Source organism: Aulonocara sp. 'chitande type north' Nkhata Bay, linkage group LG7 (assembly GCF_057382095.1).
Source record: "Aulonocara sp. 'chitande type north' Nkhata Bay isolate Kocher_YH1m ecotype deep benthic linkage group LG7, A_spYH_male_GT1.1, whole genome shotgun sequence".
In the NCBI taxonomy this organism is placed as follows: domain Eukaryota; kingdom Metazoa; phylum Chordata; class Actinopteri; order Cichliformes; family Cichlidae; genus Aulonocara; species Aulonocara sp. 'chitande type north' Nkhata Bay.
This window is the reverse complement of record NC_141350.1, coordinates 21151819-21172454: the sequence shown is the minus strand read 5'-3', so window position 1 is coordinate 21172454 and position 20636 is coordinate 21151819. Positions and strand designations below refer to the sequence as shown.

General features: G+C 37.8%; 1 protein-coding gene and 1 pseudogene across 2 annotated transcripts; one reads left to right on the top strand and one right to left on the bottom strand.

Moving 5' to 3' along the window:
- Positions 1 to 893: 893 nt before the first annotated feature.
- On the top strand, positions 894 to 5937 carry LOC147325070 (uncharacterized; annotated as a pseudogene). Its single transcript, XR_015130260.1, has 13 exons — positions 894 to 1014; positions 1391 to 1606; positions 1715 to 1953; positions 2275 to 2378; positions 2493 to 2755; positions 2860 to 3057; positions 3147 to 3233; positions 3392 to 3490; positions 3693 to 3847; positions 3967 to 4095; positions 4323 to 4463; positions 4738 to 4853; positions 5232 to 5937. The product of XR_015130260.1 is annotated as an uncharacterized LOC147325070 (transcript).
- LOC147325069 (uncharacterized) lies at positions 5525 to 9188 on the bottom strand. The gene is made up of 7 exons (XM_086299345.1): positions 8818 to 9188; positions 8101 to 8234; positions 7651 to 7798; positions 7158 to 7301; positions 6940 to 7044; positions 6566 to 6830; positions 5525 to 6211 (listed from the first exon to the last, which is right to left on the bottom strand). The coding sequence occupies exons 1-7, from the start codon at positions 9186 to 9188 to the stop codon at positions 6002 to 6004; spliced, it is 1377 nt and encodes a 458-aa protein (XP_086155471.1). The 3' UTR covers positions 5525 to 6001.
- Between the last annotated feature and the right edge of the window lie 11448 nt (positions 9189 to 20636).

Genomic DNA, 20636 nt, shown 5'->3' with positions numbered 1-20636 from the left:
ATTTTAATTTATATTTAATTGTGTTATGGTTTGCAGTGTTTTGTGTTGTTTCAAAACAGCTTGCAAAGAAAAGCGTCTGGACTTCTTTAAGTTGCTTGAAGACATTTCACCTCTCATCCGAGAAGCTTCTTCAGTTCTAAGGTCAAATGGTGGAGAGTCCCAGATTTAAACCCAGTGGGAATATCCCCCCAAAGAGGGACAAAAGTATGGAACTCCAAAGTGTTCAAAATTAAATAAATAAATAAGTCATGATGAAATAAATAACTATGTGAATAAATAAGACACAGATATGTAATGTGAGAATGATATTGTGAAATAATTGAACACATTTTGAAATAAATGCTCATTATTGTGAAATATATTGCATTCTGCTATATAAATTTACTTATTATTGTGAAATATTATTTCATGGTCTTTATTTTTCACAATGACAGAGATTATTCCTGAGGCATTTTGTTTATTTCCAGCCGTTTTTATTCCAAAATGACCTTTTTTCAAAGTCAGTCTTTATTTCAAAATCCCGTTTTTCCCGATGGCCTATTTATTTCATAATGCGACTTTTCAGCAGAATGACTTTGTCTGTCAATCAAGAGAGACAGGGCGGAGCCACTCGTGTGAGTGGTTGCTCCTTTACTCAGACGTAAGTAATAGCACATGAATTGTCGATTTAGGTTTAATGGAGCAATGCGTCTCCTATGCAGCTGGCGGCAGTATGCAGCTCAAGATAAACTTAAGGCACCGACAAATGCAAAACACTGGGCGCGAATAACGTTACAGGTGTATCAATTCTTGTGAAGGGCATGGCTGCAGGAAACAAGTCCGTTTCTGAGTTACTCAGAGAAGTTGCTAACCGCTTAGATTGTACGTCTTCACCTCAGTCTGAGAGAGTGTTGCAGCAGCATACTGGAGATGAAGCGGTCCCTGGTCCAAGTTCTCATCAAAACATCACAATGTTAACGTTAGCAAACGCTAACGCTATCACAGCTAGCTCCACTCCACGAAACGCTGTTCAGGGTAAGTAACGATGTTATTACTGCTTGGTTAGTCTGTCTGCCAAAAATGAGCTTTTTAATCAGTTCAGTCACAAATTTTTTATACTGTTTTTATCATAGCAAAGAACTTAATAAATTAGGTAAGAGAAGATAATCGTCTTCTGGGTTAATGTCTGTATCACTGTTTACATTGTTGTAGGTAATAGTTAAATCATGTCGTTTTAAAGTGTCTTATTTTCTCTGCTAATATGGAAGTCAAGTAATCTATGTGAATGAAAATAAAGCAATTCTAGTTCAATGTAGTGATTTTGTAAGCGGGTATAATACTTGCAAATTAAGTAGCAATTAATCTAAGCTTTTAGAATGTTTTCTATAATATTGGTTTTCCCTTTTTAAAGCTGAAGTCGCAAGACTGTTTGCCCCTTACAGAGTGAGGCCTTCCTCAGCGCCACTTTCATCTCTGACCTCGCATTCTTCCAAGAAAGCATGCCGCTCCATTTACACACACACCTTCTTCTGTTTACATGATCATATGTCAGACACAGTGCCAGCTAAAGCAGTCAAATTTGACCTAGCAGCAGCTGGACTTGGAGAGAAACGGATTTCATTCCAAGGTGATGCTACATGTCATTTGTTAATATTTCAAGATTCAGTTTAACTACATTTTTACTGTTATATGTACCATTTTTGTAGTAATGTACAGCAAGTAATGTGTTTTATAGGAAGGGATGATGACCCAGAAGTGGTCAAGGCAAAGATTGAGGATACCTTCCCTCAGCTTAAAGACACAGGAGGGTTTGAACTGCTGAGAATCTCTGGTACAACACGAAGCCGTAACCTGTGCACAATCCCAAGCCCAGACACTGGATATACAGTGCGATATCTCCGCAGTCCATTGAGTGGAGTTGGACAAGCTTTGATCTATATAAGGCCACTGCAGAAAAGTATTGATTTGGAAGACGTGAGTAATGACTAGGGTCAGAATATGTTATTTGCATGTATTAATAAACTAGTTCAAATGGCTAGCTAAGCTCAACTATGTGTCAAATCACTTTAGCTGTCAGCTGGTTAGAAACATGACTGCATATGAGTAATAATGGTTCTGAATGTGTATGTAAGCAATTGTTAGAAAAGGTTTAGAAGGAGATATGTCATTTTGTGTTTACAATTTGTTTCTGCTTCTCACGTTGGCAAATGCGATTGCAGAACTGTCAAAACATTTTTTATCACAGTATGCACCAAATGTATATTAAATATATTTTTATCTCCATATTCTCTGTAGAGCCTGACAACCCTCCAGCAACACGGACCCCCCACAAAATGCCTGAATTGTGACATTAACATTCCTTTAAATAAAATGAAAAACCACATCACTAAATGCACAAGGTAAGGAACATCTTTGATTTTCTATATATTTTAGTATATAGTGTGGAAACTAAGTAAGTCCACTTTGTATATATTGGTGATGGATGCTGAAATCTCTGCCAATCCCTCTCACAGTTCATTGAGTGGTGCTGAACCTCAGTCTGTTACTGAAAGTCAGGCTAGGCAGACTCGTAGTACAACAGCAAGGTCAGAGGTCCCATCCTGTAGCAACAGTGATGCCTGGAATCTGTCCTGCGGGGTAGAGGAACCAGATAGTATCATCTTGGAATCCACCATAACATCAGCAAGAGCAGAGCAATCGTCAGGTGATATGGTGGTAGTGCAGGAAGATGCATCTCATCAAGATGAGGAAAAGTCACTTCTAGGGGAAAAACCAGGTAGTGACAGGAATTAAGTTAGGAAGATACCAGACAAATGGCAAAAAATACATATATTTTATTTCTTTTGATTCATGTGATCCATACAAATGTGTACCTTTCAGAGTGGAAATGTGAACAAGATGCAACCAGAGCAGCCTGGCTCTACAAGTCCGAGTTACTTTCACAGTATGAGACAAGAAAGGCAGTAGTCCTGCAAATGGACTTGTGGGAAAGTATTGTGGATCAACAGAGATCACTTATCTCCCTCTACAAAGCTCCAAAGGTAGAGTGGGCGGGCCCTGTCAGCTGCAAACTGGAAGGTATTTTTTCTGTATTGTGAAAACATTAGAAATCCAGTGACTGACTAATCCGAAACTTCACAAGTTTTTTTTTTCCTTCTTCCTTTTAGGGGATGTTGCTGTTGGAGAAGGGGTGAAGAGATTCTTCTTCTCAAAGGCAGTTTCTCTAGTACAGTCTGGTTTGCATTTGAATTTTGGTATGTATGAAACTAGACTGGGCACATGTATAGTGGATTAAATAAGAGAATATTTATTCATGTAAAGAAAATGTATTTGTTATGTAAATGAGTTAATTGTGTTAAAATTACTGCCTGGATTTCTCATACTCACCATAACCTAGATGTACTCTTTTCAGGGAACACAGATCTTACAAGACTGTTTGACGGTGAGCCAGAACACTTGACTCCATCCACTTCTCAGACCTTGCTTGAGAGTGACATGTTTTTGGTGGCAGGTAAGAAAGTTATGTACAGAAATAAGAGGAATAGTAATTTAAAATAATACATGTGCAGCACTAAAGGAAAAAGCATTACTTGTGTTACATTATCCTAACTGTAACCATAAAGATGAAAACTAGATTGAATACAGTTACAAAACTGTTTGTCTTTACCCCCATGCAATGTTAGGCTAAGTGAATTTATTATGTTTGATCTTAGGAAGAATAATGGGACATTCATTCATTCATGGTGGACCGTGTGTGTCTGGTATAAGTCCTGCAATCATCCATGTCCTTTTTGGTGGCTCACCTGAAACAGCTACAGTTCAGATTGAGGATTGCCCTGATATTGATATCCGCAGCACTATTCAGCTGGTTTGCATTTTTGTACCATTATTTTAAAGAATTACTATTTCACTAAATATTAAATTTAGAGACAAGATTGAATAGCCATCAGTACCTACTACTGACTAATTTTTTTCCCTCTGTCCTAGCTTGATGGCACTGCTGAATTAACAGAACTGGAACGAAGAAATGTTCTCGAGCTAGCCCTGGCTTGGGACCTGCCAGGTGTCACACAAACCAATAGAAAGTGGCTGTATGAACGTCTGCTATTCCACGCTGTGAGTACGGACTTACTCTCCCCAATAAATGTAAATTTTAAATAGAAAAGCAAATCAAACCTTTGGATGTGAATAAGTACATTTTTCATATACATTAAAAAAATCTCTTTGGAGGCCATTTGAAATGCTTTATCAGTACAGTGGATGTTCTTTAAGTATTTAACATTTAAAGTGTGTTTTACTTTACGGACTCACACTTCAGTTTTGGTTTGGTCTCACTGTTGTAGGTCATAACACGAACAAGCCGTCAAGTCAAGCAGCTGAGGAAAGGGCTTAAGGAGACCATGGTATGGCCGCTTCTGACAGAAAGATCAGACATCATTCCTCTTTTCTTACCAAGGGAATCAGAGACTGCTCCCTGTTGTGAGGTAAAGTCAGGTCACATCTTTTAACATCTGAATAGTAAAGGTATTTGGTTAATTTATGAAGGATGAACATTAATTGTTGACACAAAACATCAATATACTATTTTGTATGCTTGGGCTAGTCGAACAGCTGGGTTACATTTAATAAAAATACACCTAATGTTGCTGACGCTCTTAAGACTACAAGATAAGTAAAGATATAAAATGACAAATTAAGCTTATTTTATCTTGTAGCATTTAAGAGAAAAAATTAACCAAGGTGAACTATTTTATGCAGTCTATTCTAGAAAGGATAGTGTGGCCTGCCACAGAAGATGAAGATGAGGAGGAAGAGGAATGCTCTCGAGGATAAATGCAGAGTGGCAGGCTACCTTCGGTCCTTCATTGAAAATGGTAAGTCTGCTGCGATAGGTATTTTGCTATTGGTTTTCTCTGATTATACTTTGGTAAATTACATACAGTCCAGTGATCTCGGGTCATTAACAAAGTACACTATAGTATAATTTTGTTTTCTTATTTGCTCCATACTGCCTCCATGCAATACATAAAAAACAGAGTGGTGGCATTATCAGTTGCATTATAATTGTATGTAACTACTTTTAGCTTTGTTACCATAAAAATATCTATGACAGCTACAACAGCAATTTGAGTGGGGCAAAAATGTCTTGTGCTCTTTATGTAATTGTTCATCTTTTAAGGTATTTCTCCATAAAAGACTCAAAATAATGAATATAGGATGTCATTATAGCTCAAAACAATGTTCCATTGCAGCGTCTTGTGCACAACGAAAAGCCCTCATCAAGTTTTGGACAGGATGGGAAGTCTTGCCGAGAGAAATGACTGTGGAAGTGGTCAACAGCAGTCTTCCAAAGTCTTCCACCTGTTTTGAAGTACTACGTCTTCCTGCACACTACTGTACCTATGAATCATTTCTGATGGACATTGAGGTGTGTCTCAACTGTACTGACTCAGGTTTTGGTCTGGTTTAGGATTGATTCCATAACCACATGGTAAGATTAGACCATTTTTCTTTCTTGCATCACATTACTGTATTCAGTGTTCAAAGAAACGGACAATCTAGTGAGTTCTAGTTCCTTTAATACACTTGACAGTGTAAAATACACAGTACAGGTGAGCATTTATTGCTTTTTGTCAGTTTATATTAAAAAGAGTTCAGAAAACAAAATCAGTTGTTCACTGTACATTATAAATTACACATTATGTTTATTTTATTCTCGCTACTGGAAAATTTATTTGCATTAAGATTTTATACTACTGTACCGTGTGCATTGTATTAAATCTGCTCAGAGTTGACATGTACCGGTACTGTACATCCAAGAAATGAATATCAAATCAAATCACTTATTTTTATTATTATTAAAGTGACAGCTGTGTAAAACAAATCCTGTTTTATAGCCACTCACTGTTTTGTTGAAAATGAAATTGGTTATGCTGTTTTGAGTCAGTATTAGCTACAAAGCCATAGATGTAGAAACTTAAAAAAGGGGTGTGAACATATTGCACCTGCTTACTTTGAAGACTTACGGTGTGGTATCACACATAAGTTTGAGTGACTGAACAGTTTCACAGTAGGTATCCAAAGCTTGACTGAGTGAAACGTTGTTGTTTGGTAGCACAGCAAGCTCTCGTTCACTCAGTGCACGTGGGAGCTGAATCTCAGGAATGGTGATCTCATTTGATGGGCGGTGATTATGTGGTCCTGTCCAGTCCACACCATAATCCTCATCAACCTGAAAGAGCATGCACATGTTTTAAATCTAAACTGAAGAGGTGTTTCCTGCAGCTGTTCCTAGATGGACTTATTGAGTCTGTCAGGGCCTATGTGAGTTTCTTAGGCATAATTATTCATTCACCCATTCTAGGTCAGGATTGGTTCTCTTCAGGTATAACAAATTTAACTTTGTTTAAAGTATTGCCATCTATACCTGACAGATGGAATAAAAGGAGAGAATGGCTTGAGAGACATTTTCACTTTCAGGAGAAATATTCGGTACACCAACTCGAACAGTAGAAATAAACTCACCTCAACTACAGATAGTAGAGTTTTACATAGAAGAACAAATACGGATCAAATAGTCATGTACCTGTGACAAATCTTGTCCCTCCTTTCTGTGCAGCAACCAGAGTTGCAGAGGTGAATGGTTGTTTGCTGTTCTGAGTCCGTGCTGATTCCATGCTTCCTGGAATGACTGAAGATGATGTTGAATGTGATGCAAAAAGCATCTGTGCAGTGCAAACAAGTCAATTTCTTCACCAGGGTTGAGCAGTCCTTGAATCTCCAGCTGGGTGAAGACTGTGTAGAAAAGGTCAAGGACGTTTTCATATACATCCCTCCACAGGCGCTCAATGCTATAAGACACAGTGAAAACCAGTCAATTATGCTCAGAAACCATTTGTTTTATTACAATTGCATGTGTGAAAAAAATGTAAGACAGGCCATCAATTTACTTGTCCTTACCGCTGGTTGTGAACACTTCTGCCTGTAATGTGAGAGTTCCTGTTCTCCCCCATTGTCTGCACCATGAAATGTGCAACCTTCACATTTTCCCCTCCTTTGTCTGACCTGGAAAAAAAGTAGAGAAGTTTTGATCCGAGTCAGTGAGAGTAACAATCTGAATATAACTACTGTCCAATACAGAGTTTTTTGACATACTGTATTTGTTAAACACCTCTTACCGGACTCTTGACGGTATGCCATATTGTCTGATTGCTGACAAGAAACCATCAAAAACTGTTGTAGCTTTGTTGTTGGTGGCAGCTTTAAGGTAGACAATTAACCTAGAAAAACCATCTATCCCACCATGGACAACAAATCTCCATCTGACAAGGCAGAATTAAAAAAAAAACAAAACAAGAAAAAACATTGTCATGTCCCCAGTTACATACAAGCAAGACCAATATTTCAGTTCCATATAAAGTGACAACATGTTATAACAGGAATGTAAAAGAAATAATAGAAGGGAAACTTAAACACTTTACAGAAAGATCTGTAGTGCAAGGAATCACATGCATAATGTAAAGCCTCAGACATGACTATAGCAAATCCTGTAAATGGCCTTATATGACAGCATTTAAGATGACATTTACAAACTCAAGGCTTCATTTTACAATTTTATACATACATTCTGTTACTTCAATGGAATAGGGAAAAGGTGATGCAAGTACTGACCGAATTAGTTTATGATTTCCATCGATATGCCAAAGGTGATTTGGTGCTGGTACACTGTACTGACGACGCCTTGCAGTCTGAATAGATAACCGTCGCATCATGACCCCTTCTGGATTGACTCGTCTCATTGAATCCATCAGTCGAAATCCTGATTAACAAACAGATCATGTCTTAGTACTAACAACTACAAAAAGACTGTATTGTAAACACTGTAATGCTTATGAGACAGATCTTCATTGCTTCAGGTAAGTATCCAGGTGCTGTACAGATTTACTAGGGACAGAGAATCATGTACAAACTGGTTCAAACAGGAACATAACTGCATAACAGTGATGCGAACATGCCTAGTCATTTTTGATGCCTACATTATAATATCACATCATGGCTACACTGACACATGCTTTCTGGGCCAGAAACTGGTGTTTGGATATTCAAACAATATCAGCTTACTTTGAATGTGTATGCCTCTGGATCGTAGATGTCCCATCATCATTCTGCAGCCGGCATTTGGGTGATGACGCTGAATGTCCAGCACTTTTGCATCCAAGTCCTCATTCCCAATAGAAGAATACCTATCAGATTTTCTGCAAATAATTTTTTTTTTTTAGTATAACAGCAAGTCTCAACAAAACGTTTTCCTGAAAGAACCAAGGACGTAAATGTATTCTTGTTTTAGCTTTACTGAAGACACCAGAGAAAGTATGATATTTAAAACGCTGCTGAAATAGACAAAACCATTTCAATAAACTTGCTATTTAACATCAACTTTGTTATGTGTTATCAGAGAACAATTAGCTGCAAACAGCAATGAAACATTCAACTATGTACTATTTAAAGCACTAATGACCCTGCTGTCTACCAAGATGTGATAAGTAAGTAGACTGTGGAAAGCTGGTGGGTTTACTCTGTGTAAAAGGTTCCTACAGGTTCCACTGCCGCCAAGTCTCCGAGTTAACACACTCTAACAGCTAACACTGCGCCAGCTAAACGTGTCTCAACAACAAGATGGCGCCGATAGCATTAGCCGTAGCTGCCACGCTTATTTTAGACATTCACAATAAAAAAGTAAGCGATAATATTTCAATATCAAACGTCATAATTAAGGTCAACATCTAAATAATGCTGTGTACAGACTCACACAGGTGTTAAATTACAGCATAAACTTACCTTAGACCTTCCTCCGTCATTCTCCTCCTAATTGTGCTCGGAGACACAGAAAACATATCGGCAATTACCCCGATGGTTATACCGGACAGCACTAAAGTCCTGAGTGCTGCAGCCGGGATTTCAAGACGTGGACGACCAACATTTGAAGACTGTTCTTCCTCGGCGTATTCCAAACGAACACGGTGCTGAATTGATCTTAAACTTTCGACAATGGTGTCATCGATGCTAACATCTTGAAGAGCAATTATCATCCCAAGCATTTCAGAAACATCATCTAAACGACTCAAAACAGTATCTACAGGTAAATGATCCCTCTCTATCTGATCTGCTAAAATGAGCAGAATTGACTGAAGTTCACACCAGTCCGCCATCCTCCGTGACTTTTGACCTAGCACATTTTTGCTACCTGTAGCAGCCGTCCGCGGAGCAGGTATCCAGGAAAACTAGTCGATAGTAAACGATCAGCCAATAGGCGCAAAGGTCAAGCCCACTCACACTGATTGACAGACAAAGTCATTCTGCTGAAAAGTCGCATTATGAAATAAATAGGCCATTGGGAAAAACGGGATTTTGAAATAAAGACTGACTTTGAAAAAAAGGACATTTTGGATTAAAAACGGCTGGGAATAAATAAAATACCTCAGGAATAATCTCTGTTATTGTGAAAAATAATGATCATGAAATAATATTTCACAATAACAAGTACATTTTTATAGCAGAATGCAATATATTTCACAATAATGAGCTTTTTTTCAAAATGTGTTCAATTATTTCACAATATCATTCTCACATTACATATCTGTGTCTTATTTATTCACATAGTTATTTATTTCATCATGACTTATTTATTTATTTAATTTTGAACACTTTGGAGTTCCATACAAAAGGACCCACTGCCCTGATGATCCTCTAATCACATAGGGGATGACAATGTTGTTGAGTCTGTCTTTCTTTTCCTCCTGGTGTCTGATCTTGTTAAGAAGCTTTACGACACCAACTCTCTGCCATCTATAATCCAGTTTTGAGATCCTTTACCAGACACCTTAACGCCCACTCACATCCTGGGTCATCTGACCTCAGGAAATCGCATGATAAGGTGGGGTCAGGTTTCACAATGAGCTCACCCGAAATCCTGGCTGATTGGGACCCACACCCAGTTTCACACCTTGGCTCATGTGATTAGAGGATCATCAGGGAGTCCTTTTGTCCCTCTTTGGGGGGTCACTCCCACTAGGTTTAAATCTGGGACTCCCCACCATTTGACCTTAGAACTGAAGAAGCTTCTCGGATGAGAGGTGAAATGTCTTCAAGCAACTTAAAGAAGTCCAGACGCTTTTCTTTGCAAGCTCTTTTGAGTACAAGCATGTACAAACTCTGAAGCACGTACAAAAGACAACAGAAGTGCTCCAGAATGCTAAGGGCAGTGTTGAGCTTTTGTTACCTAGTGGCTACACAAGCCAGCAAGTACCAACGACCGGATTTGGTGTGTGGTAGTAACAGGTAAATGAACATTTTTTTTAATTATTTGAATATATGTGAGTGTTTGTGTATAAATACACAAACAATACACATATGCTTTCAATTGTGTAATTTAAGTGATCTAGGTAGCTCTGTTTTGGAAGTTCAGTTAATGCTAGAAATGTGTTTTGGAGTTTGTACGTGCTTTGTCTCTAGGGGCCACAGCATATATTTATATATATATAAACATATATAAATAAAACCACTTTTTTGTTTACAATAGTAATCCCTTTTGTGCATAATTTTATATTATTGTTAATAATAAATTAATTAAAGCAACAAAACAACCTGAAGAGCCCGTTCGGAGCCAAAAGAGCCGGCTCCTTTTAGTGAGCCGAGCCTGAAATCCCATCGCTAATAACAAGGATGCACGGTCCCCCTTGTCTTTAGTCTGGAGGCTTCAACATCCATGACTTGTCTGACCACAGAACAATTTTTGCTTTGCCTGGATCCATTTTAAATGATCATTGGCCTTGAAAAGATGGCGGTGTTGATCGGGCGTGATCCAGCCTTTCTGGATCATGCTCACCTTTGGCTTCTTCTTTGCATGATAGAGCTTAAACCTGCATTTGTGGATTGCACAGACAGTCATTTCTGTAAGTTCTCCAGTGCTGCCTGAGAGCCCAAAAATCATGGGCATCCAATATTAATTTTTGCAATCATCCCTTGGGCACAGAAATGTCTTTTAATGATGATGATGACCTGGATGACTGAGAACCTTCACTGACGTCTTTTAATAATATTATGTCCTGTAGACAAACAGATATTCAAAGTCAATTTTATATTGAGAAAGTGTTCCGAAATTACTTAAATTATTCAATTTGCAGATACAATTTTTGTTTTGCAGATTGGTGGCTCTTTGCCGATCGTCACTTCAGAAAAATTCTGCCTTGCCAACATATTATTTTTGTACCAATCATCTTACTGACCTTTTGCATATTAATCTAGTTAGTTGCAAAATGTTCCTCCAGCAATTTCATTTTAGCAACAAGCTGGACTTTACTAGCCTTTGGTTGCCCTTCTCCAAATGTATTTATTTACCATATGACACAATCATGACACCATTGCTTTAAAAGGCAATTGTGACACTGGTGCTCCACAGTGACATGTATGCCTGTTGAGTCTAGAAACTGAAAGAAGGGGCCTCACAAACTTCCAGAGTACATTTCCAGAGATTGGTAGCTTTTTTTTTCTGACTAGAATCTGGAAGTCTTTATACCACATTAATTTTATTAATGTATACTGATAATGTAACTTACTAATACTGAGGTATTGTGTGATATGTATGATTTTAGCTTGAGTCAAGCACTAATAAAAGCAGGAATAGGAATGTCATTCAACCTGGAAGCATGAAATCGGTAACAGTATTATACAAACTGATGACCAGATCTTCATTTATGTTAAAACCTTATAGGGTCATGAAGTTTTTGTAATTAATTAACTAGGGGTGACTGAAATTTCCTAATGCAAAAGGCAGTGCATTACTCCCTGAAGATGCAGTAACTGATAGTTTGCTGCGTCTGTCAGCATGTGTGGAATAAGGTGCCATATTATGACACACTCAGTGTTTTCCAAAGAAGAACAAATGAGCCCAGTAAATGTATTACTTTTAAAATCTGGTTTGGAGTACAGAAAGCAAAGCCTTATTATAGAAAGCAGGATATGCGAGTTTGTTCTCTGCAACTTGTGCTCCTTGATTTCTCTTCTTCCGTGTGTTTGAAGCATTCTCTGAAAGCTTTCCAAGTAATGACAAAACTGAGCTTTCAGTGACTACTTTGATATTTTGTTAAATTCGTTTAATTAAGGCTAAAATTGTAGCTCTGAAAGATATAACAAGATATGAAAAGGTCTTGTTTTTATCATATTATGTCCACATTAATCAAATCTGAAGTGCTAGACTAAATGTCTTGTAATGCTGATGAAGTAGGTCAAACTGCATTTTGAAAAGAACAAATTCTGTATCATTCAGCTGAGAAACTACCAAATTGTCTGACCTTCTGCACAAACTTAAGAATAAGAATGAGAATAATTTATCAATTTTCTGTTTTTTATCCAGGTCCAGGTTATTGGGGCTTCAGTCTAAAGAGAGTCTTACCTCCCTCTTCAGACGCCATCTGCCCCTTGGGTGTGCACAGAAATTCTAACCATAAAAGTTATGAACAGAACTGGTGACAAAGGTAACACTGGTGGAGTTCAACAGTCACTGAGATCACATTTGACTTATCACCAGAAATGCAGTATTATTTTTCTTGTCCCCGAACTTTATATCCACTACAAAAGCATGTCAGTACAATTGAGGTCCTTGAAGTATTTCTCCCACCACCTGATTATGCCCTCAACTGAGGTCAGCTGAATCTCATTGCTACTATAAGACTATGTGTACGACGGAGGCCAGAGGAAGAAGCCGACAGGAGGCTGCTTCCTTCTCCTGGTCATCTGGCGGTTTGCTTCTACTTCCAAATTCTTAAACCTCACCTCGTCAAAGGAGCTTGCAAAGAAAAGCGTCTGGACTTCTTTAAATTATTACTGCACAAAATAAGCAGTTAATGAGCCCGACAATTCCTATAATATAAAGTTTGAAAAAACAGGGCTGAAATTCTATTAGGACCACAAACATGAAAACTGTATCGACTGCAACTGCATTCATTTCAAATTTTTAGAAATGTTGCATATATTTATATAAATATTCATTAAAATGTCCTTGTGCTGCAGCAATTGGTTCAGAGTGGAGAACCTGTGCCTGAGCAACAAAGAGCATCTGACAGGGGGGGTCACTCCCACTAGGTTTATATCTGGGACTCTCCACCATTTGACCTTAGAACTGAAGAAGCTTCTCGGATGAGAGGTGAAACGTCTTCAAGCAACTTAAAGAAGTCCAGACGCTTTTCTTTGCAAGCTCCTTTGACTACGATGACCTGGATGACTGAGAACCTTCACAGACATCTCACCTCACCTCAAATCAACAGCTAGATGGTTAAAACTTTTAGTTGTCCTGTTGGAACAGTCAATTTTAGCAATCACCCCAAGTACACATAAAAAACAGATTTTGGAAACCAGACTAACATTAATCTTCAGGAATGGCCTTCTGATAACCCCAACCTCAACTCTACCCAAAATGTGTAATCCAAGTCAGTGTCAGGAAATCAGTCAGTTTGAATAAGTGGTCAAAAATCCAGTCAGAATGATGCCAAAAACTAGTAAATAGCTACCAAAAGCATCTGTTTAAGATGCAACTTGCTATGGTACATTTAACCCCATAGTTTGATGTTGCTGATTGTGTCTGGCTAGCGAATGTGGAGAATCCTTCTGAGACAGCTGTTGAGGAATATCTGGATTTTTCTTTTTAAGGTTTTATTTGTCTTCCAGGCTTCAGCTCCTTACAGCAGTACTGACTTCACGTTGAACAGTCGAATCTTGGTAGTCAGGGTCAGCTCTCTGGATGCCCAGATGTTCTTGAGCTGGATGAAGGGGACTCTTGCCTTGACGTCTGCATCGGGTCCACCTTGCTGGTTGATGATGCTGCCTAGGTAGTAAAAGAGTGTACTTCCTCCAGAGGACTTCCACTAAGGATGATTGGGTTGTTATTATTGGAGTTGAGGTCAAAGGAGCTTGCAAAGAAAAGCGTCTGGACTTCTTTAAGTTGCTTGAAGACGTTTCACCTCTCAGGCACAGGTTCTCCACTCTGAACCAATTGCTGCAGCACAAGGACATTTTAATGAATATTTATATAAATATATGCAACATTTCTAAAAATTTGAAATGAATGCAGTTGCAGTCGATACAGTTTTCATGTTTGTGGTCCTAATAGAATTTCAGCCCTGTTTTTTCAAACTTTATATTATAGGAATTGTCGGGCTCATTAACTGCTTATTTTGTGCAGTAATAATTTTCTGCATAGTGCTCTGGGAGACTGACAGTTTAAGATTCATGAGGTTGCATAATTGCTGGATTATTAAACAGTTTTGGGACATTCAAAAAGAGTTACATGGTATAAACAAGATGGAGACACACTTTAGATGTTTTTCACTTTTAAATTGATTAATGTAGTGATAAACAGGGACGGCTAAGCAAGAGTTTTGCTTATGAGTTGAAATATTACAAATTAAAATCTAATTTGTAGTTGGTTTATTTGCTCTAGTTGCACTGTAAATGTTGAACGAAAACCTCATTTTAAAAATTCCGTGCACGAAGCGTGTCTTCCAAGCATGAGCTCAGTGAAATGCAAAATGTATTTTTTTTTGTTTTGAAGAAAGTAATAAAACTAGCCTGAAACTCGAAACGGTGTGTTTTAACAGCGGGAACTGTGTGCTGCAGTTAGTTTAAATTAATACCTTTCAATTTTTCCTTCATTTGAAAATATTTCCTTCATAAAAAGCATAATATCTTTACAATATATTCTTGCATATCCTGGGCCACAGCATCTTTTCTCCTCCTAGTTTGTTCCCTGCTATGTCTCAGTTCTGCCTTTTGTATGTGACTCTTTGTCTATGACAAATTTTTTATCATCCAAAAAAAAAAAAAGGCTCACTTTTGTTTCTTCAATTTGGTGCCACGCTTCTACATATGGGTCTTCGATCTTCTTACCGTATTTAAACCATCCTGAGCCCCAACACCACAAAAAGGGTCAGTTGAGCACAAACAAAAAAACATCAAAGTGATGCATAAATCCACATCTTAGCTTTGACTAATGTACAAACTGAACGTATTACTTGAATGGCCAGAGGGAGAGCAGAAGCAAGCCATTGCGCCTTCCAGTGTCTGAGTGCTCTAGCAGCACACTCACTAAGTGAAGAAGTCTTTTGATTTTCCAACAAATTTGAACAAGCTCTTGATGTGTCACTTTCAAAGAAAATTTCTTTTTGTGGGGCACTCTCATAAAGGAAACTTTGTTTCATCATATTTTGACTTAGTTAATAGAAATATGGTAAGTAAATTAAATTGTAATCTAAAGAATAGCTGTTTCTGTTAGAAGGGACACATGTTTATTTGAAAAAAACCTCTATCATTCTAAAAAATGTAAAAAGTCAGCATCAGTGTGATACTACAGTTAAAGTTACAGTAACAAACCAGCCTGAACAGCAAAAGTTTTAATAGTATTTAATATACTGAGTACTATTAAATTTATGGGTGTGCGTGTTAGCCTTCAGCTTGACATATCCAAGTGCACTAAACCACAAGTGCACAAAGGAATAGTTTCCTGCTTTGATGGAAAATAATTTGATTGGCCTGCCTACAGCCATCCACTCAACTGCATTCACCATCCCTGGGATGGATGGGAACAACGAGTGTGAGCAAGCCCATATGGAAAAGATATATATAAATCTTATAAAGTTTGTATCTGTCTTGTGTGAAACTTGTATGAAAAGCATATAAGTGTGAAAACAGATATAAGATCCCTTGAAAAATTATATAATGAAACTTGTATGTTTTGGATACTTACTAAAACAATGCATGAAAGTAATGCGAAAGTGGCCACTTTCATGAGTAAATCATGTAAGCCTTATATGATTTACTCATGAAAGTGGCCACTTTCATGAGTAATCACATATAAGTTTTTACTATTTCTTTTCCATATGGGAGGCCTTACTGCCTAGCACCAGTACCTGAACAGAATCAGGAGAGTCAGTTAAAAAAACAGTACACTGCTGTACAACAGTTCAAGAAAAAACCGTACTGAGCTCTGGCTCAGAGTTCCCGTATGGGTTCCAGAACCTATGCAGTGATTTCCAGGATTGTATCGTAAATGTTTTTAATGCAATGTTACCTGAGGGCTCAAAGACCAGGCTATCAATTGATTTTTAGCCTTCCTCCTTGTGCTTGGAAACTTCTTATCATTCTCAGAATGTTTTGTTGATTTTATGCACTGTACATAAAGAGCTACTGGAAGTTTTAGCAATTTAATATTGGGGAATTGTACTCTGAACATTTTTCACAATTGAATTTGTTGACACAGTTTTTGTTTTCCAGATTGAGAGATTAGCCTCTGTCTCTTTACTTCTCAGAACCTCCGCTTAACTAAGATTTTCTTTTTATACCCAATCATGTTACTTACCTGTTGCCAGTTAACCTATTTAGTTGCAAAATCTTCTCCCAGTTGTTCCACTTACTCTACCAGCATTTTGTTGCTCTTTTCCCAACTTTTTGATCCATTTTCTCTTTTTCTATTGTGAATTGAAATAGAAGTTTGTGAGATTTTCAAACCATTGCATTCTGTTTTTATTTAGACTTTACATAAGTCCCAACTATGAGAGCAGATTTTTGACCATATAATCTAAACATGAAATCTCTGTTTTAACGGGGTATTTATGACATAAGCTTCTGAGTAATATACCCCTACTGAGTCTAGAAACTAATGGTGGTACCTCAAGAACGATGCTGAGGACTTGGATCAGTCCTATGTAGAGCTGACATATTTGTGTGTTCCTCAGACTCAGGTTTTGTACCAGTCATAAATAAACCACTCTGTGTGTCTTCAAAGGAGCATCATGCTGGTTGATAACCAGAAAAGGACGGATAGATGGATGGTTGTGTCATGAAGGTCAAAAATCTCTGTGAAAACAGACACATCTATTCCAAATGTCTGAGGAGACAATCAGGAAAATTCTGTTGAGGAAGTAGGATATAGCTAATTATTTGGCATATCGACTTTACCTTTGGTGAGAATCTGCTGTCTCCATTGTCACCAGGTGAAAACAATGTTTCTGTGCTTCTCATTTGTCGGTTTTAGACTGTGGCTAATGAGCCGTAGTTATATAGTCAGTCTCAGCTCAGCACTGACAGTTGCAGGGGTCTGCTCAGCCAGAAATCAGACAATAATTAACACCATATTGACAATATGGAAACATTACATATTTTGTTTGGTATGGAAAATCAGACATTTTTAATACCCCCGTCTATTCATTTTGAATTTTATGTCTCTTGATTTGGTTCCAGTGCTGATGTCCTATATTTTAGTTTGGGATGAGGTTTACAGCTCAGTCTTAGATAAAAACTAACAGCAAAATACATTTAACATGCAATACCCAGTGATTTTTGGCATACAAAAGATACATATATCAAAGTGCTCCCGATTCCACTTATGGCTCTTGCCTCGAAGTTGTGTGTGTCTTATGTAGAAAGGGAACACTTGCTTCATTTGTAAAAAGATCAAGACTACCTTTTAAATTACAGACCACATAAATTAAACTATAAGACTGGGTGGGTAGAAAGAAAAAAAAATATTTACTCATTTACTGCTATTTCTATTTTGTGATACAAAAGACTTCTATAAATTTTGGATTTATTAAAATATTTTGTTTTATGAATTTTATAAAATAGAAATGGTTTACTGTGGATGTAGTGATTTAAATTGTTGCTGTTAAACATCAGAAGGCACTTTGTTGTATGAGGTAAATTTCAGGTACTAAAAGAGGAAACGTATTTGTTAGCACAGAGGCTGCCTAAAAGGAGAAACTCACCTCACTACAAGCTAATGAACTACACCACATCTGGTGCTCCTGTGCAGTTCTTCATATACAATTCTGAAGGTTTCATCTGTCACTGCATTACTTGAAAAGAGATGAAATCTATGGATAATTAAACATTTTTTAATTAAATTGATCATTTTTGTCATCTTAATTTTTTGAAGATGTTTTTTTGACTTGTGCATTACATTATATCATAATGATCGACTAACTTATCAGTCACCAAAATATGTATTCACAATGGAATTTTGTTTGACCATTATACTAGCATTATACATTATACTAACGGTCTTTCCAAAAATAGTCTAGTTGACCTTTCCCAGACTGGTATAGTTGACCTCTTCTGGAATTTCTTTTGATTTTTGGCATATTCTGCTATGGGATTGCATAGGAATTTCTTTTACTTATGTATTAATCACATTGTCAAAGGAGCTTGCAAAGAAAAGCGTCTGGACTTCTTTAAGTTACTTGAAGACGTTTCACCTCTCATCCGAGAAGCTTCTTCAGTTCTAAGGTCAAATTGTATGATGCCTTGGTGCCACTGGATTTTAACAAGTCTCACACTCATACATTAAGACAAATGGTGGGGGTCTAGTAAGGAAGTTGGGGGAAGCAGACAACTCCACAGGAAGAGTCTTTTGTCTCTTTGAGGACTCTAGGGGGTAGCAAGGGAGTGTGAACCTTAAGGTGTGAAACAGCTGTGTACTGCCTTTTGTTCCTGGAGAAGGTATTTAACTGAGAGCCTGCTGACCGTCTGCCCTACGGTCATGTGGGCTCTCCACAAGCTTGGTTGTCTGTTCTTTGTGTGTTTTGATTAAAGAATGTTAGCTACCGCTCACCGCTCGTCTGCAGGCTTTATTTAAATGGAAAACTTCCACAACAGGCCCTTATCCAGTGTCATGATTTTTCTTTAAACTGTCTATTTAAGGCAAAAACACAGGCAAATATATTTGTGAGTTACTGTCAAAACAAATGATCACCAAAATATTAAAGAGGGTTTTTTGTTTTGTCTTGTTTTGTTTTATGCACTGAAAAGTTTACCATAAACTAGACAGACTTTGTCTAATCACAATCTGGGCTTGACTGACATTTTGCTGACCTGGCCTCAGTTGTACATAAATGACTAAGTTTCCAAAGTGAAAGGTTACTCAGGAGGGAAAAATAGCATAAAGTATTAAAGCTAAATTACTGCTCAACAATATGAAAATGGAATTGAACAACAATACATGCAGTAAATAAGAATTGCATGCAGCTTTATTATTACAGTTTTTCTCAAATGTTAAAACACAAAAGCCAATCCTGTAACCCAAATGACCAGTAGTCTAAACACATTTACTAAATGTAGCCACCATATTCCAGTACCATAAACACATGTCACATGAAGACACAATTCACAAAACACAACCCTCTGTACTCATAAATCTAAACACATTTTTCCTTGCTAAAACACATGTTGCAAAACAACTCTGCTCATATTCTCAAATGAAAGCCCATGTGATGCAAAATGCTTGCCACAGTCACCAATCTTTGAACACAGGGAACACACCTGGCGTCATTCACTACACACAATGACTCAAAATTGAAGACACTTGTTGCTAATGCTGTACCCACATGTAAAAGCAAGTTCAGAGTGCACAGTATGCTGAAGAGTCCAAACAAACACAATGGATGAAGGCAGAGTCAGGGGAAGAGGAATTTGATGCAGAGGAGGGAGAAGAGCTGGCCCTGGAAGAAGAGGAGCAGGCCAATGAGGAAGAGGAGTTCAAATGAGAGGAGGAAGAGGAGCGACCAACGAGGAAGAGGAGAAGGCCAACATGGGAGAGGAGAAGGTCCAGTAGGGAGAGCAAGACAACCTCGCACCATCATTACTGACGAGATGCGAGCAACAGCTCAGCGACATGATGCCGCACAGTGATTGTGGTGTGTGTGTGGTGTGAATAACGTAAATAAAAAAACTTCACACCCTGTTCATGTTTTCAAGATTACTGTTGTGTGCAATAGATTCTGTTTTTGCATTGAGTTGTGTTACAGTAGTGTACGTACATGCAGGATTTTCTATAGATTTATACTACTCATATGAAACTCACAAATCTAAATGCCTAATCCTCTGCAGAGATCTACGACGATCCGTTACTGTATAGTTTCTAAAATATGCATTGGCAGTTATGAAACAAAGAACCTTCTCACAAATTGAGCATTGTGTTTTCAATAGTTTTGCTGTAGTGTGTAATGCTGTGTATAGTGTTTACAGTTTTGACAGCTTCGAGCTGCTCTCTTGGTGTGGGAGTTTGAGTTTTGCAGTGGGAAGGTGTGGTTGTGTTTATGTAGCTTTAGAGAAGGGTGTTGTGTTTAGACATTGGGGGACCTGGTGGTAACGTTTGTGACATGTGTTTTAGCATTTGAGAAAAACTGTAATTAACAAAGCCTAAAATGGAACCTGTTTATTGCTTCAACATAGTCAGCATATAAAAGGCTCTTAGAGCAAACAGCTTTGTGAAATGAGGACTCTCTTGGCATTATGCACAGATGATGCTGTGCAGGAAAGAGCCTGCTTTGTATTGTGTTGATGGACTTGAACTTACTTGCTTGGAAGTTTCAAGTTGCACTCAGGGCTAAACCTTTAGGAGTGAATGAAAGGACATTTCTGTAAACATTTTACAGCCTTAGCACCATACAATTTGTTTCTGCCTCAGATTCCCACTGCCGCATATGACAACATGGTCCACTCAGAATCTTACAGTCATAAATAGCTTTGACATCAACAGAATATTAAATACTCTAATGTAGCTCACTCTTTATGACACCCTTTTTGCAGTAATTATCAAAATACATCAGAAC

Coding starts and splice junctions, on each gene's coding strand:
- LOC147325069 (XM_086299345.1), bottom strand. CDS start 9,188: ATGGCGGACTGGTGTGAACTTCAGTCAATTCTGCTCATTTTAGCAGAT. Junction 8,235..8,817: donor ATGACGGAGGAAGGTCTAAG/GTAAGTTTATGC, acceptor AATTATTTGCAG/AAAATCTGATAGGTATTCTT. Junction 6,212..6,565: donor AGGGACAAGATTTGTCACAG/GTACATGACTAT, acceptor ATGCTCTTTCAG/GTTGATGAGGATTATGGTGT.